Genomic DNA, 17,287 nt, shown 5'->3' with positions numbered 1-17,287 from the left:
GAGCCAGAGTGAGACCCTACCTCGAAAAACCAAAAAAAAAAAAAAAAAAAAAAAGCCTATGGCTAGCTTTTGTGGCAAATCTTACCTGTTTATCTATTATTTACATATGAGCAGGGAGTGGCCTTATGGAAACCCCCTAGTTTAACTGCAAGCTGTAGTCACCTATTTTGGCACTTTAGTTCGGTACTTAGCACTCTGGAGCAACTTCTGCAGGGTGTGGGAATTTTATTTTTAAATGATCAGGCAACGAGATCGGCTTCTTTGGGTGTGTAGCCCCAACTATTAACACAGGTAGACCTCTGTGTAACTACTATCACTTGGGACACAGATGCCCACCACTCCAAATCCTCCTCCTGATAGAACTGTTCCTCCAGCCCAGCCTCAGCACAACTGGCCTGTTCTTCCTGTAGCTTTGCCTTCTTAAGAATGGCAAGCTGGGGCCAGGCATGGTGGCACACACCTTTAATCCCAGCAGAGGCAGAGGTAGGAGGATCACCACGAGCGCAAGACCAGCATGGGACTATAGTGAGTGCCAGGTCAGCCTGGGCTAGACTGAGACCTGGGGGCTAGAGATTACTCAGTGTCCAAGGACTTGTCTGCAAAGAACTAAGGACCTGGGATGGATTTCCCAGTATCCACATAAAGCCAGATACACAAAGTGGCGCATGCATCTGGAGTTTGTTTGCAGCGGCTGGAGGCCCTGGTGTGCCCATTCTGTCTGTCTCTTTCTTCTTGCAAATAAATTTAAAAAAATTTTTTTGCTTATTTTTATTTAGTTATTTGAGAGTAATAGACAAAGAGAGAAAGAGGCAGAGAGAGAGAATGGGCGCATCAGTGCCTCCAGCCACTGCAAACAAACTCCAAATGCATGCGCCACCTTGTGCACCTGGCTTGCGTGGGTCCTGGGGAATCAAGCCTTGAACCGGGATCCTTAGGCTTCACAGGCAAATGCTTATCTGCTAAGCCATCTTTCCAGCCAAAATAAATAATTTTTTTTAGCTAGGCCCATGTGGTGGCACACACCTTTAATCCCAGCACTTAAGAGGCAGAGGTAGGAGGATAGCTGAGAGTTCGAGGCCACCCTGAGACTACATAATGAATTCCAGGTCAGCCTGAGCTAAAGTGAGACCCGACCTTGAAAAACCAAAACCTAATTTTAAAAAAAGTCTGAAAGTGAAGAGATAGGCGAGCTTCAGAGTTGATAATAAATGATTATTTTTTTGCATAAAAAAAAAGAATGTGGGCTGGAGAGATGGCTTAGCAGTTAAGCGCTTGCCTGTGAAGCCTAAGGACCCCGGTTCGAGGCTCGGTTCCCCAGGTCCCACATTAGCCAGATGCACAAGGGGGCGCACACATCTGGAGTTCGTTTGCAGAGGCTGGAAGCCCTGGCGCGCCCATTCTCTCTCTCTCCCTCTATCTGTCTTTCTCTCTGTGTCTGTTGCTCTCAAATAAATAAATAAATAAATAAATTTTAAAAAAAGAATGGCATGTCTGTGAAATTATGTAGTGCATGAGCTCACAAAGCTGGCTTCTCCCCCTCGGTACCCCACCCCAAGCTTCATCCACACCGTTGTTTTCACACATCAACAGCTTGTCCTTCTTTACTGCACAGTGGTACTCCAGCTTCATTATATGGCCACAGCACCCTGCTTACTCATTCGTCCACTCTCTCTGCCTCTTTCTCTCTCTCAAATAAATAAATAAAATATTTACAAGAGATATGCTTTAAACATTCATGCTAGGGGCTGGAGAGATGGCTTAGTGGTTCAGCGCTTGCCTGTGAAGCCTAAGGACCCCGGTTCGAGGCTTGGTTCTCCAGGTCCCACGTTAGCCAGATGCACAAGGGAGCACACGCGTCTGGAGTTCGTTTGCAGTGGCTGGAAGCCCTGGCGTGCCCATTCTCTCTCTCTCCCTCTACCTGTCTTTCTCTCTGTGTCTGTCGCTCTCAAATAAATAAATAAATAAAAATTTAAAAAAAAAAAAAAAAAAAACATTCATGCTCAAGTTTTTGCCTGGATGTAACTTTTATTTTTTTTAATTTGAGAGCAACAGAGAGAAAGAGAAAGAGGCAGAGAGCGAGAGAGAGAATGGGCACACCAGGGCTTACAGCCACTGCAAACGAACTCCAGATGCGTGCGCCCCCTTGTGCATCTGGCTAACGTGGGTCCTGGGGAATCAAGCCTCAAACCGGGGTCCTTAGGTTTCACAGGCAAGCGCTTAACTGCTAAGCCAACTCTCCAGCCCTAAATGTAACTTTTCATTTCTCTTGAGTGAGTGAATACCTAGGAGTGGAAATGCTGGGTCATATGATCAGTCTCAACTTCAAAAGGAACTGCCAAACCTCTTCCAGAGTGGCTGTGCCATGTGCACTCCCACCCGCAATGCACAAGCACTCCGGCTGAGTACATCCCGTTGCACACGGGACCGTCTGCTGGTCCTAAGGGGTAAGCTGGATCTCATCATCGCTTCAGTTTGCTCTGCCCTAATGGCTATGTTGAGCATCTTCTCGTGTATTTGCTTGCCATCCAGAGATCCTCTCTGGCAAGTGTTAACAGCTTATGCCCCTTTTTAAATTGGGTTAACTACTGAGCTCTGAGAGTTTGTTATATATTTTGGATTAAAGTTCTTTGTTGGGTAAATATTTGTAACTATTTTCCCAGGTCTACAACTTGCCATTTCATTTGCTTCCAAGTGTCTTCACTGTGGTAATCCTTTAAGTTTTGATGGTTTCCATTATCAATTTTTTTCTTTCATGGTTCAATGCTTTTGGAGTCATATCTCCAGGCCAAAGAAACCTGTTCTTGCCTAAAAGTTTTAGTTTCATATTTTCATCTATATCTGTGCTTTGTTTTGAATATCTGTAGGAGATAGGAAGTTTACATCAATTTTTTTTCTGTGTATGTATGGATACCCAATTGTGTCAACACCATGCTTATCCTTTCTCTGGGTTACTATTGCGTCTTCGTCAAACACCACCAGTCATGCTGTGTGCAAGCATATTTCTGAACTCTATCCTGATGCACTGAACTATGTATTTCTCCACCAATACCTTTTATTGTCTTCACTCTAGTACTGTACTTTTAAAAAATACTTTATTTATTTATTTAAGAGAGAGACAGGGAGGAGGGCAGTTAATAGGTTGATATTGTATATATGTAATTACAATGATTGTAATGGGGAGGTAATATGATGGAGAATGGAATTTCAAATGGGAAAGTGTGGGGGTGGGGAGGGAGGGAATTACCATGGGATATATTTTATAATGATGAAAAATGTTAATAAAAATTAAAAATAAAATAAAAAAAAAAGAGAGAGACAGGCAGGCAGATAGAGAAAGGAAGCGCCAGGGCCTCTAGCCACTGCAAATGAACTCCAGACACATGCGCCACCTTGTGTATCTGGCTTACGTGGGTCCTGAGGAATTGAACCTAGGTCCTCTGGCTTTGCAGGCAAGTGCCTTAACTGCTAAGCCATCTGTCCAGCCCTACTACTATACTTTTTAATTGCTTTTTTAAAAAACAGATTTTATTTTTCTTTTCTTTGATTTTTCAACATAGGGTCTCACTCCAGCCCAGACTGACCTGGAATTCACTTTGTAGTCTCAGGGTGGCCTTGAACTCATGGTGATCCACCTACTTCTGCCTCCCAAGTGCTGGGATTAAAGGTGTGTGCCACCACATCCAGCTTTAAAAGATTTATTTATTAGAGATAGAGAGAGAGATTGAGAATGGGCATGCCAGGGCCTCTAACCACTGCAAACAAACTCCAGATGCATGTGCCACCATGTGCATCCGGCTTACGTGGGTCCTTGGCCTTCGCAGGCAAGTGCTAGTGGATTCCCCTAACTGCATTCTTTTCTAAAACTGTTTCAGCTAAGTATATGGTCTTCCCAAATAAATTATAGAATTAGTTTGGATCTGAAAAAGTCTTCCTGGAGTCAAGTTGTGGTGACACACACCTCAAGTCCCAGCATTTGGGAGGCTGAGACAGGAGGATCACAAATTTGAGGCCAGGCTGAGTTACACAGTGAGACCCTGTCTAAAAAATAAACACTGCCAGGCCAGGCATGGTGGTGCACACCTATAACCCCAGCACTTGGGAGGCAGAGGTAGGAGGATCACTGTGAGTTCAAGGTCACCCTGAGACTACACAGTGAATTCCAGGTCAGCCTGGGCTAGAGTGAGAGGTTCATACCTCTCACCTCAGCACTCAGGAGGCTGAGACAGGAGGACCTCTGAGAGAAAAGGGCCAGCCTGAGTTAAATAATAAGACCCTGTCTCAAAAAAAAAAAAAAAAAAACAAAAAGGACCGGGGTGTGGTGGCACACATCTTTAATCCCAGCACTGGGAAGACTGAGGTAGGGGGACTGCCATCAGTTTGAGGCCAGTCAGGGACTACAGAGTGAGTTCCAGGTCAGCCTGGCCTAGAGTGAGATCCTACCTGGAAAAACAAACAAGTAAAATAAATAAATAGTTTTCCTATTTTTATTGGGACTGTTTTAAATCTATAGATAATTGTGGTGTGAACTGACATTACTTTGTTCATTTTTCCAATCCATAAACATGGTATGTGTCTCCATATTTACCTACCTCTGCCTCCTGAGTGCTGGGATTAAAGGCGTGCGCACCACATCCGGATCTTACTTGACTTTTTTTTCCCACAGGACATTGTTTATTTTAGTCCTACAATTTTACTACAGGGTTTGAAGAGCCAGTAATGCCTACTAGTAACCCTTGAGAACTAAAATCTACTACTAGAAATAAAATGGCTAGGCTGGCACATACACCTTAGCAAAATAATGAGAGATCCCATCTCAAAAAGGCAGAAAGAGGCTTAACAGTTAAGGTGCTTGCCAGCAAAGTCAAAGGACCCAAGTTCAATTCCCCAGGACCCACATAAGCCAGATGCACAGGTAACACATGCATCTAGAGTTCGTTTGCAGTGGATGGAAGCCCTGGCGTGCCCATTCTCTCTCTCTCAAATAAATAAGTAAAAACAAAATATTAAAAAAAAAAAATTTTTAAGTCAGAAGAAGCCAGGCATTGTGGCGCATGCCTTTAATCCCAGCACTAGGGAGGCAGAGGTAGGAGGATCACTGTGAGTTCAAGGCTACCCTGAGACTACATAGCAAATTCCAGGTTAGCCTCAGCTAGGGTGAGACTTGACCATGGAAAACCAAAAAAAAAAAAAAAAAAAAAGGCAGAAGGAAGTCAGGGGTGGTGGTGCACACCTTTAATCCCAGCACTCAGGAGGCAGAGGTAGGAGTATTGCTGTAAATTTGAGGCCAGCCTGGAAATACACAGTGAGTTCCAGGTTCTGGGCTAGAGCAAGATTCTACTTCTAAAAAAAAAAAAAGAAGGAGAACACCAACACCCCCAGCTTGTCCTCTCTGACCTCCTGGGGCACATATACACGTACAAACCACATACATACACACAACACACCCATTAAAAACAATGAGTCAGGCATGGTAGCACATGGTTTTAATCCCAGCACTTGGGAGGCAGAGGTAGGAGGATCGCCATGAGTTTGAGGCCAGCCTGAGACTACAAAGTGAATTCCAGGTCAGCCAGGGCCAGAGTGAGACCCTACCTTAAAAAAAAAATTAATAAATAAAAAGATGAAAAAAAAATAATATGGGCAAGAAGGCACCATCCAACACTCTAAACTATAAAAAGCTCCAGATGTTTTAAAGTGTGGGAGAGAAAGATAATTCTATTTCTGGAGTCCTGTCTGTGGTAAACATGACATTAAAATGGGCTGGACTCCTCTAACATGAGATAAACAGCATAAATGTGTCACATATGATGCAGTCTGTCTCCAATGCTACAATCACTGTACTTGCTGCAGGATCATATGGACGACTTTGTAGTGGCACTGGAGTCTGAACAACTGAAATCTTTCTAACAAATCCATACTTCCCAGCAAAAAGTAAATACTATCCAAGAAATTCATGGGCCTACTAAATGTGACAGAAACACTACTAAAAAGAATTCATGGCTCAGTGAGCAAGAGTGCAAGCATTGGGACCCCAGTTCAATCCTTAGCACTCACATAAGAAGCTTGTCCTGACTGTGCACGCCCTTAACTCCAGCACTGAGAGGGGGTGGGGAAGACAAGGAGGGTCACTCTGACTTGACAGTCAGCCAGACTAACCAAAAAGGTGAGCTCTGGGTTCAGTGAGACTCCATCTTAGGAACTAATGTCGAAGAGTAATAGAGGAGGACCCCCAATATCCTCCACTGGCCTCTGCATGTGTACCAAAGAAGGCCAACGCAGAGACTGAGGCAAGAAGACCTTGAGTTCAAGGCTAGTCTTGAAAACATAGTGACAACCTGGAGCTGCCTTGGGCAAGTAAAGAAGGAAATATACTCAAACAGGCAACTGTGATATGTTGTGGGCTCAGAACGGTTTGTGTGGAAGCACTTCATGGCGGGGCCCAATGCTAGCAGGGGTGGGTGGATGTCATACTGAGCACTTTAGCCGTATTTGGCTGATGCGTGAGTAACAAACGCTCCCAGATTAGACAAGCTGTGTGCGCAGCAGGAGTCAGTATGCTTAGCAAATGCCCTGATCTTCAGTAACTATGTCTACTGTCTGGAGACTCCTACACTAAATTTTTTAAAATCCGGTTTTTCCCTTCTGTTATAATGTTGGGCTAGTAATATTTTGGAAATTTATTACTTTACTAGCTGGCAATGGTCAAGGGTATAGACTCCAATGCCACTTTATATTGAAGGAGAGCCTTTGTCCATCTTGATAAAAGCACTCAGAAAACAGGATTTGGGGGCGGAAGTGGCTCAGCAGCTAAGGCACTTTCTTGCAATGCCTGAAGGCCCAGATTTGATTCCCCAGGTATCCATATAAAGCCAAATGCACAAGGTGACACATGCATCTAGAGTTCATCTGCAGTGGCTAGAGATCCTGGCACATCCATCTCCATCTTTCTCTCTGTGTTTGCAAATAAATAATTTTTTTTGTTTGTTTGTTTTTCGAGGCAGGGTCTCCCTCTAGCCCAGCCTGACCTGGAATTCACTTTGTAGTCTCAGGCTGGCCTCGAACTCAAGGCAATCCTCCTACCTCTGCCTCCCAAGTGCTGGGATTAAAGGCATGTGTGCCACCATGCCTGGCTACTTTCTTCATTACTTAATATTTAGACGGACATATGAGCCCAGGTCATTTGGTAAGAACAAAGAATTAATGACACCACAGAAACTAGAAAAGAGGGCTGGAGAGATGGCTTAGTGGTTAAGGTGCTTGCATGTGAAGCCTAAGGACCCAGATTCAATTCCCCAGTATGCACATAAGCCAGATGCACAAGGTGACGCATGAGTCTGGAATTCATTTACAGTGGGCAGAGCCCCTGGCTAGAGTGTCCATTTTCTCTGTCTGTCTTTCTTCTCTGTATTTCCCTCTCCTTGAAAAACCAAAAAAAAAAAAAAAAAAGGAACAATTAATGATAAAACTAAAGCAGGCCTAGACTAGTGTGAGACCCTACCTTGAAAATCAAAAACAAAAACAAAAAGCAAAAATAAAAAAAAATAAAATAAAGCAGTAAACTAGGCATGGTGGCACACGCCTTTAATCCCAGCACTTACAGGTAGGAGAACTGCTATGAGTTTGAGGCCAAGTTGGGGCTACAGAGTAAGTTCCAGGTCAGCCTGGGCTAGTGAGACCCTACCTGAAAAAAACAAAACCAAACAGACAAAAAAGAAAAGAAAAAAAAAAGAGTAGAAGAAAGCAGGTGTCCTAGTTGAATAAAAGATAGGTAGCCAGTTTCCCAATGAAAACTACTTGCTCTCAACTAGAATAGCAACATCTTCATCCTGTGAAGTCTGGCAGATGTCAGTGTTTCTCAGCCACACTCCTGCAAAAGGCTTTTTAAGCCTAAATTTATGTAGGTCAGATTAGTTCTTAATGCTTTCATTTCAGCCTTCTGGACTGTTGGGTTTTGAATCTCCACCTCTGACAAATGCACAACCTCCCGCAGCTGTCTATCTTATACAGAGAAAGGTCTACACAGCGCTTCCAATAACCTCTACAAACTGTGCCCAGAACAAAAAGGTCTGGGCAGCTAACTCAGTTCTGGTGTGGTGGGGGTTGCACTAAGCACAGGAGGGATATAACATCATCACCAAATGTCTGCCCTCCTTGAAAAGCCCCAAACAGCCAGGCATGGTGGTGGCATGCCTTTAACCCCAGCACTCGAGAGGCAGAGGTAGGAGGATCACCGTGAGTTCGAGGCTACCCTGAGACTCCATAGTGAATTCCAGGTCAGCCTGGGCTAGAGTGAGGCCCTAGCTTGAAAAAACAAAAAAAAACAAAGAAAAGCCTCAAACATTTTTGGGAGCCTCAAATGAAGACGTTGCTGGCCAGAAGTGCTCACAGAGACAAGTACAGGCTTACACAAACCAAGTAATCACATAAACCCATCCTGCTAAACAAAGCCCTACTCAGATTACATTAGTCCTTAAACAGTAAATTTCTAACCAGTATGCATTGGCTTTCTAGTGACATAGAAAAACTTACCCAGGCAGGCATGGAGGTGCACACCTTTAATCCCAGCACTTGGGAGGCAGAAGTAAAAGAGTTCAAGACTACATAGGGAATTCCAGGTCAGCCTGAGCTAGAGTGAGACCCTACTTCGAAAAACCAAAAAAAGAGAAAAACTTACCCAAAGAGACTATTTTAAGCTTTGCATGGTGAGGCACAATCTCCCTTTCTCTGTCTGTCTCTGTCCTATACCCCTAAAGTCTTGCACCAACCCAGTTTGTGCCAAGGGCCTATGTTTCCCCAACCTCAATCAGCCACGCACCATCTTTAATACATTATCCACTTCCAATATTATCTTTGATCTTAGCCAAAAGGCTGAAAAGCAGCTGGGCGTGGTGGTGCAGGCCTTTAATCCCAGCACTTGGAAGGCAGAGGTAGGAAGATCACTGTGAGTTAGAGGCCATACTGAGACTACATAGTGAATTCCAGGTCAGACTGAGCTAGAATGAAACCCTACCTTGGAAAACCAAACAACAAACAAACAAACAAAACCCACAAAATAGTAGTTCCAAATAAAGTCTTTCCCCTGGAAGCATCACAAGTTTGAAGGGAAACTGAAAAGCAAGTACCTTCTTAATCAGGAAAGATCAGTTTTCTTTGTTATCTTTCTAGCACATACTGAGCCACCTAATATAGTCCCACACTCTAGGAGAACTAACTCACTGCGTAGGACCCCAAAGCCCATTCCCTAAGACTGCCTCCCACTGGCCTCAAAAAGACACTGGAGCCAGGTGTGGTGGCGCATTCCTTTAATCCCAGCACTTGGTAGGCAGAGGTAGGAGGATCGCCGTGAGTTCAAGGCCACTCTGAGACTCCATAGTGAACTCTAGGTCAGCCTGGGCTAGAGTGAGACACTATCTTGAAAATCAAAAAAAAAAAAAAAAAAGGTACTGGACACCCCACTGTCTGGTGGCTTGGTACTGTTACCCAGCTCTTGGCTTACTGACTTGCAGACCTGCAGTTCCCACAATTGATCACTCCTGGAGACCGTGTGACTATGTTAACTAGCAGAGCACCTTCTTAATAGGACACAAAAGGTTTTGTATCTGTTTATAAGACTGGTCTCTTGCATCCAATGACAAGTGGGCAGTTTCTCCTATAATTTGGGTGCTCCTCAGTGGCAGGCCTGCCTAGAATGGGCCCCATACTGATTCAGTAGCAAAGGAACTGGAGAATTCCAGGAAGTTCTGCTAGGGCAAGCCAGAGAATCATTCTCACTGCTGTGCAACTGAGGGAGCTTCAAATGCATTTTCTCACTTCTCTGAGTCTGTCAGAAACTGTCCACACCAAACGTCCACAGCACAATTTATAAACACGTCTGCCAAGTCTCATCCTTCCTCCACACTGCTTAACAATTTTCAGAAAGGTCACGTATTTGCCAGTCACACAAACCGCCCACCCTGCCGCCCCTGCGCTCACTGATGCATACTTTCTCCCACATGCCCAAATGCCAGGCCTGTGAGCTCAGGGGGCAGGTGTCTTTGAGAAACTGCGAAGGGGGCGTTTCACGCTCAGAGCCCTCAGTGCAGAGCTGTGTACATGTGCATACACACGCACGCAAGCACGCACATGCACGTGCACGCGCAGCATGCACCAGGACTGTGACTCCTCCATACAAAGGATCTGCTCACAAAATTTAACAGGAAGTATGATATGAAAGGCTCTTCCAAGAGCCTGATTTCAACTTGATACCGTGAGGGAGCCTCCACCAGCCCTACTGCAGTATCAAAAGCTTCTCCAGCAATCCAACTGTGTTTAACCACAGGGGCTTGGGGCTTCACGACACCTTGGGCCCATCCATTTAAGCACAAGCTCCTCACATCATCCTGAGCCAACGGCACACCCTAAGAGCACACAACACCCCCACCCAGCCTCATCTCAAAGCCTGGGTAGCACAGTGGACAAAGCCTGGTTCTGAGTTCAGGCCACAGCTTGAATATCAAATTATGGTATGAAAAGGCCGAGTGTTTTGTGATGAAAGCAAGTGAATGTTGCAGAGGACAAAAGGAAGCTCAGAAAGGGAGAATAATGCCCCTGGGAAGATGGCTGGGGTAGAGGACAGCAGTTTCTTTTCTCCAAAGTACCTCCCCAGCCATCACCTCCATTCCGCTAGATGACCCACTTCTCTGAGGCCTCACCTGTGGCTTCCCATCATCCAGCTTCCGTCAGTGCCACAGAGACCCTGGTGTGCGCTTAAAGGGAACTAGTAACTGTGGCACACTCACCGTGGGCAAGTGCACCAGCTGGGCCTCATACCAAAGGCTGGTGATGGGCAGTGAATGGCTACAGATGATGACCTAATGGATTTTGTTTTGTTTGAAGACAAGGTCTCATGTAGCCCAAGTTGACCTCGAACTCCCCATGTGGCCAAGGATGACTCTGATCCTCCTGCCTCCAATTCCCCAGTGCTGGGATTATAGGCGCACACCACCACACCAGGTTTATGTGGTACTGGGGATCAAACCCAGGGCCTCATGCATGCTACACAAGTGATCTGCCAACTAAGCCCCGAACTTTTTCTGCCCAGTAACAGAGACAGAACTCAGGGCCTCAAGTATATTAAGCAAGTGCTTTTATTACTGGGCTACACCCCCAGCCCTGGACTTTTTCCTTACTTTTTTGTTTGTTTGTTTGTTTGGTTTTGTTTTTTGAGGTAGGGTCTCACTCTAGCCCAAGCTGACCTGGAATTCACTATGGAGTCTCAGGGTGGCCTCAAACTCATGACGATCCCCCTACCTCTGCCTCCCAAGTGCTGGGATTAAAGGCGTGTGCCACCACACCCGACTTTCTTTTCTTTTTTTTTTTTTTATTTTTTTAATTTATTTATTTGAGAGCGACAGACACAGAGAGAAAGACAGATAGAGGGAGAGAGAGAGAATGGGCGCGCCAGGGCTTCCAGCCTCTGCAAACGAACTCCAGACGCATGCGCCCCCTTGTGCATCTGGCTAACGTGGGACCTGAGGAACCGAGCCTCGAACCGGGGTCCTTAGGCTTCACAGGCAAGCGCTTAACCGCTAAGCCATCTCTCCAGCCCTCTTTTCTTTTTTTAAAGATAGGGTTCCATCTATCCCTCAAACTCACATGTAGCTGAGGAATTCCTGAGCTTCTTACCTTCACCTCCCAAGCATTGAGACTACAACCATGGACCACCACACAAAATACACGCAGTCCTGGGATTAACCCAGAGCACTACACATGCTAGGCAAGCACTCTACCAACTGAACCCATCTACAGTTTTTCAAAAGACACTTTCAAGGAACCATACAGTTCCTGGGGAAGAAAGGTAACTCCTCAGTTTCAAGTGCTCTACCAACGGATTCCAGAACGCCCTCACAATATATTAACCAATCCCCAGCCTGATCCCATGAGCCCCACTGTTCCTGCCATGAGGCCACCCCATTGCCTCTCCACACAGACCCTATGGTACCTGTGAAAAGTCTAACAGACATACTTTACACATAGTTAAACACATGTCCTTCTGGGGCATCCCTCCTTGCCTCTGCCTGGCAAACCTAAAGTCCTTTAAAGCTTCAGCAGGTCTCTGCTGCCTGCCCAGAGCTCCTTATCAAGCCCATACTGACCACTGCCTTACATGTTGGGCTGTGGCATATACTCATCCCAAACTGGACTGCAGACGCAGGAGGATGGTCACCTTGCCTTATCCTCTTCCTGCTCCAGGCCCAGGAGCCACACCCTAGTAGCATTCACTGCCCTGCACTGAGCAACGCTGGTGGAGACACTCTCAGCAGATTCCAGACAGAGGCCAAGTCAGCATGACCTGTTCCCTGCCTGGTCTGGATATCCAGATACCCCAAGTAGTTATGGCCTGCCATCCTGAGGCCAGGAGAGGCCTTCGACAGGTATCTCTGCCAGCCCTCTGTCGTGCATCAAGATGTGTGTTTAAAGCTTTTTTTTTTTAATTTTTATTAGCATTTTCCATGATTATAAAAAAAAAATATCCCATGGGAATTCCCCCCCCCACTTTCCCCTTTGAAATTCCAATCTCCATCATATTACCTCACCATCACAATCATTGTACTTACATATATACAATATCAACCTATTAAGTACCCTCCTCCCTTCCTTTCTCTTCCCTTTATGTCTCCTTTTTAATTTTCCTTGTCGGGCGTTGTGGTGCACACCTTTAAACCCAGCACTCAGGAGGCAGAGGTAGAAGGATCTCCATGAGTTCAAGGCCACCCTGAGACTACACAGTGAATTCCAGGTCAGCATGGGCTAGAGTCAGACCCTACATCCAAAACAACAACAAAGCTTTCTTTCTTTCTTTCTTTCTTTCTTTCTTTCTTTCTTTCTTTCTTTCTTTCTTTCTTTCTTTCTTTCTTTCTTTCTGCTGGGTGTGATGGCATATGTCTTTAGTCCCAACACTCAAGAGGCTGAAGGAGGACTGCTGTGAGTTCAAGGCCAGCCTGACTAGAGTGAGTTCCAGGTCAGCCTGGCTAGAGTGAGACCTTGTCTCAAAGAAAAAAAAAAAAAAAGCCGGTTTTTTGTTTTTTCGAGGTAGGGTCTCACTCTAGCTCAGGCTGACCTGGAACTCACAATGCAGTCTCAGGGTGTCCCTGAACTCACAGCAACCCTCCTACCTCTGCCTCCCGAGTACTGGGACTGAAGTCATGTGCCACCACACCCAGCTTTTTTTTTAAGAGTCCACTGCCTCCCAGAGAACATTTTTTGGTGTACGACGTGCGTGCACATATGAATGCAGGTGTGCACATGCCACGGCACCTGTGTGGAGATCAGAGGGCAAAAGTGTCCGTTCTCACCTTCCCCCTTTTGAGGGAGGCGTCCTCATCCACCCCTAGATTCACCAGGATAGCTGGTCCACAAGGTTCTGGGAAATTATCCTACTTCTGCATGCTGAGCCACAGCCTCCCGCTTTTGTGTGGGGTCTGGGGACCTGAGCTCAGGTACAGCAAGTGCCTTATCCACTTAGCCATCTCCACAGAACATATTCTAAAGTCAGTAAAGCTGCTTTTCTATCTAACCAGAATTCTGTGGGTTCCATCCCACCTGGGGGGAGGGGGGGGAAAGCTGGCAGTCACCTTGTTCTGCATGACAGGTGGCACTCTCCTTAGCAAGCCAACTCAGCATGCATCACTCACCACTTCTTCCCCAGCCCCTCTTTCTCTCACTGCTACAATCAAGCTAGTGTTCTCTGAATGCTTTCTACAATGGTGACATTTATACAAAGATTTGCCCTCTGGGATCTTACAAAGTAAAAGGCCAGACCTCTCTGCTACCTGAGTCTACAAAGGTTGGCACTGGCATGTGGCAATGAAGGTCATGCACGGATACGTCCAGACCCTCAGGGGAGAGGAAGGCAATTATCTGCTCATCCTTGTCCCATGATGTAGGCCAGGCAACAAACACTGATTATCTCACAAATACTAAGTGAGGGCTGGAGACATGGCTGAGTGGTTAAAGCGTTTGTCTGCAAAGCCAAAGGACCCTGGTTCGACTCTCCAGGACCCACATAAGCCAGATGCAAAAGGGGGCCCATGTGTCTGGAGTTCATCTACGGTGGCTGGAGGCCCTGGCGCACCGATTCTCTCTCTCTCTCTGCCTCTTTCTCTCTCTCAAATAAATAAATATATTTTAAAAAATACTACGCGAGTGCCCAGCATACAATGGTAAGCAAATGGTCACAAATCCATCTTCAAGTCAGGCATGGTAATTCACACCTTAAATCCCAGCACTGGGGAGGCAGAGGTAGGCGGATCGCCATGAGTTCAGGACCACCTTGAGACTGCAGAGTGAATACCAGGTCATCCTGAACTACAGTGAAACCCTACCTCGGGAAAAGAGAGAGAGAGACAACTATAGCGCCCAGAATGGGGAAGTCCCAGGGGATCAGCATCCTGAAGGCCTGGCAGATCCAAAGAGAAGACCATGGTACCCGCATGTGTGCGCAATTCTGCACACGTCCGTCAGGAGGATGCAGGGACTGGAAGAGCGAGCATCGAACACACGAAGGTCCGGACTCCAAGCGGGGAAGGGTGTGTCAACAGCAGATCCTCCCACTCGCCACTCTGGGAAAGGAAACTGAGGCCAAGGCAGACACAGTGAATTGGAAATGCGACCCAAACCCAAGCCATCACTGGTCACTCCTTCCGTACAGCCTAGGGAGGTTCCTGCAGTGAGACTGCCTGATTTCACTCCTGCTTGTGTGGCCTCTGCGTGCCTCAGTTTCCCCACCTTGTGAAACGGTAAGAACTACAGGGCCCGTGTTTTGGGGCTGTTCTGAAAATGTGAGGCGGTAAGCACAATGCCGGGGGTACAGCGCGCCTTACGCGAGTGGAGGCTGCTGCTGTTATTATTATCATCATCATCATTATCCGTATCCGCGCCCCGGCTGGCTCCGCGGCGCCACGTTCCCTTCCGGCTGGCCGACGCTCCCCCCGCCGGGACCCTCGCGCCCTTGACCCCCGGCGCCCGGACCCGCGGCGCGCACGCGCGGAGCAGACGGGGGCCCGGACACGCGCGCGCTGCACGCGCCCCACCGGCCACGAGAGCGAAGGGAAGGCGGAGGTCACCCTCGGCCACGGAGGGAGAACGGCTCCTGCATCCGAGAGCACCCCCGGGCTCCCAACCCCCAGCCCGGAGAGCGGGTCGGTTTCCTCACACTCTGGAGCAGACTCCTCCTCTGCGCCGCCATCTTGGAGGACCCCTGCGGCGCGCCGGCCTCCCGGCGGAGCAGCGAGAGGCGCGGCTAGAGCGGCACCGACGGCCCGGCTGCGGAGCACGCGCACAGCGCCCCCTGCCGTGGAGGAGGAGCGCCCCAAGAGCGAGTGCGCAGGCGCGCTCTTCTGTTTCCTTTCAATGGCGGGAGAAGGCGAATGTGTCCTCAGTCCTTGCTACTTGCTCCTTGCTGATCTTTTTCATAATTTATTTACTTGAGAGAGAGAAGGAGGGAGGGAGAGAGAATATGGGCGCGCCAGAGCCTGCATCTGCCTTACGTGGGTCCCGGGGAAACAAACCTGAGTCTTTTGGCTTTGCAGGCAAGCGTCTTAACGGCTAAACCATCTCTTCAACCCCTTGGAGATATATATATATATATATATGCATACATACATACATACATATATTTTTTTTTTCTTCCTAGGTAGGGTCTCACTCTAGCTCAGGCTGACCTGGGATTCACTATGTAGTCTCAGGGTGACCTTGAACTCCCAGCGAGCTTCCTACCTCTCCTCCCGAGTGCTGGGATTAAAAGGCTTGCAACACTACACCAGGATTTTTTTTTTTTTTTTTTTTTTTTTGGTTGTCTTACTTTTCAGGTAGAATCTTGCTGGAATTAGTCACAGGCGGGCCTCAAAGTCATGGCGATCCTCCTACCTCAATCTCCCTAGTGCTAGGATCTAGGATTCAAGGTGTGTGCCACCACGCCCAGCTTCCCGCCCCCCGGTCTTTATGCATGCACTTTCCCCAGGGTGGTTTCATATAAGGTCCCGATTAGGGCTCATTACGATCACAGGAACGTTAACAAATGCTCATAGTGGGTGACTGTACCTACCTAGCCTTATAGTGAAGGCCTTAGTGGACCAAACTAGCTTTCATAAAACTGACCTTTGAACCGAAGCTAATGGCAATTACAGAAGACGTTCCATGTAGCTGTAAATGCTAAGAACTGAAGTTCATGCATGGGTGGTAGCATGGAGGAGCAGGCCTGGTAACAAGTTTAGCAACTTCTCTTCCCCAACTCTCTGTTTAATGGCAGTTTCTCTTCTCTGCTTCCCCGGCCCCCCGCCCCAGGCTGGCCCAGGCTGACCTGGAATTAACTATGTAGTCTCAGGGTGGCCTCAAACTCATAGCGATCCTCCTACCTCTGCCTCCCAAATACTGGGATTAAAAGGCATGCACCACCACGCCCAGCTCCCTCCCTCTTTTTATTTATTTTTATTTATTTATTTGAGAGCAACAGACAAAGAAAGAGACAGATAGATAGAGAACTGGCGTGCCAGGGCCTCTAGCCACTGCAAATGAACTCCATATGCATATGTCCCCTTGTGCATCTGGCTTACATGGGTCCTGGGGAATTGAGCCTTGAACCAGGGTTCTTAGGCTTCACAGGCAAGCACTTAACTGCTAAGCCATCTCTCCAGCCCCCTTCTCCTCTTTTAAAGAGGTCTCCACTGGTTCTACATGATGCCTCTACTTACATCTTTTTTAAGAAAATATTTTATTTTATTTATTTATTTATTAGAGAAAGAATGGGTCCACCAGGGCCTGTATGTAGCCACTGCAAACGAACTCAAAGCATGTGCCACTTTGTGCATCTGCCTTTATGTGGGTACTGGGGAATCAAACCCCAGTCAATAGGCTTTTCAGACAAGCATCTTAACCACTGAGTCATCTCTCCATTCCTCTCCATTTACGTCTTGCTGGCTGTAACAGAGCCCAGGGACACAAAGGGGTTTGGGACTGGGTGGTTTTATGTTAAGATTCTGGAGTCAGGACCGGGGTTCTAACCCCACCCAATTCCAGTGTCAGTTCCATATTCTGTCACCTGCATGTCCTTGAACACCCTCTTGAGTCTCTATCCTTCTCTGCAAAATGAGAGTAGCAAGACCGGACTTGAGGTTGGCAGTCATATTTGCACATTCAGATTTCCAATGCCCAGAAGTGACGAATGCCCAAGAGCTCTGCGACAATTATGATTTGGTTGGTATTGCCAGTTCTGCTGAGTTTCATGTAAAGATTCTAGTCAATTAGTCTT

At 47.0% G+C, this 17,287-nt stretch overlaps 1 protein-coding gene across 1 annotated transcript in view; it reads right to left on the bottom strand.

The window, feature by feature from the left end:
- Positions 1 to 15,296, bottom strand: part of Tab1 (TGF-beta activated kinase 1 (MAP3K7) binding protein 1) — a 35,795-nt gene extending 20,499 nt beyond the window's left edge. The window contains exon 1 of the mRNA XM_004650327.2: positions 15,194 to 15,296. Coding sequence (XP_004650384.1) covers positions 15,194 to 15,226 — 33 coding nt within the window. The 5' untranslated portion in view covers positions 15,227 to 15,296. The remainder of the gene's footprint in view (positions 1 to 15,193) is intronic.
- Between the last annotated feature and the right edge of the window lie 1,991 nt (positions 15,297 to 17,287).

This window comes from Jaculus jaculus, chromosome 6 (assembly GCF_020740685.1).
Source record: "Jaculus jaculus isolate mJacJac1 chromosome 6, mJacJac1.mat.Y.cur, whole genome shotgun sequence".
In the NCBI taxonomy this organism is placed as follows: Eukaryota; Metazoa; Chordata; class Mammalia; order Rodentia; family Dipodidae; genus Jaculus; species Jaculus jaculus.
Note: the sequence above shows the minus strand (reverse complement) of the source record. Positions and strands in the feature narration are given on the sequence as shown.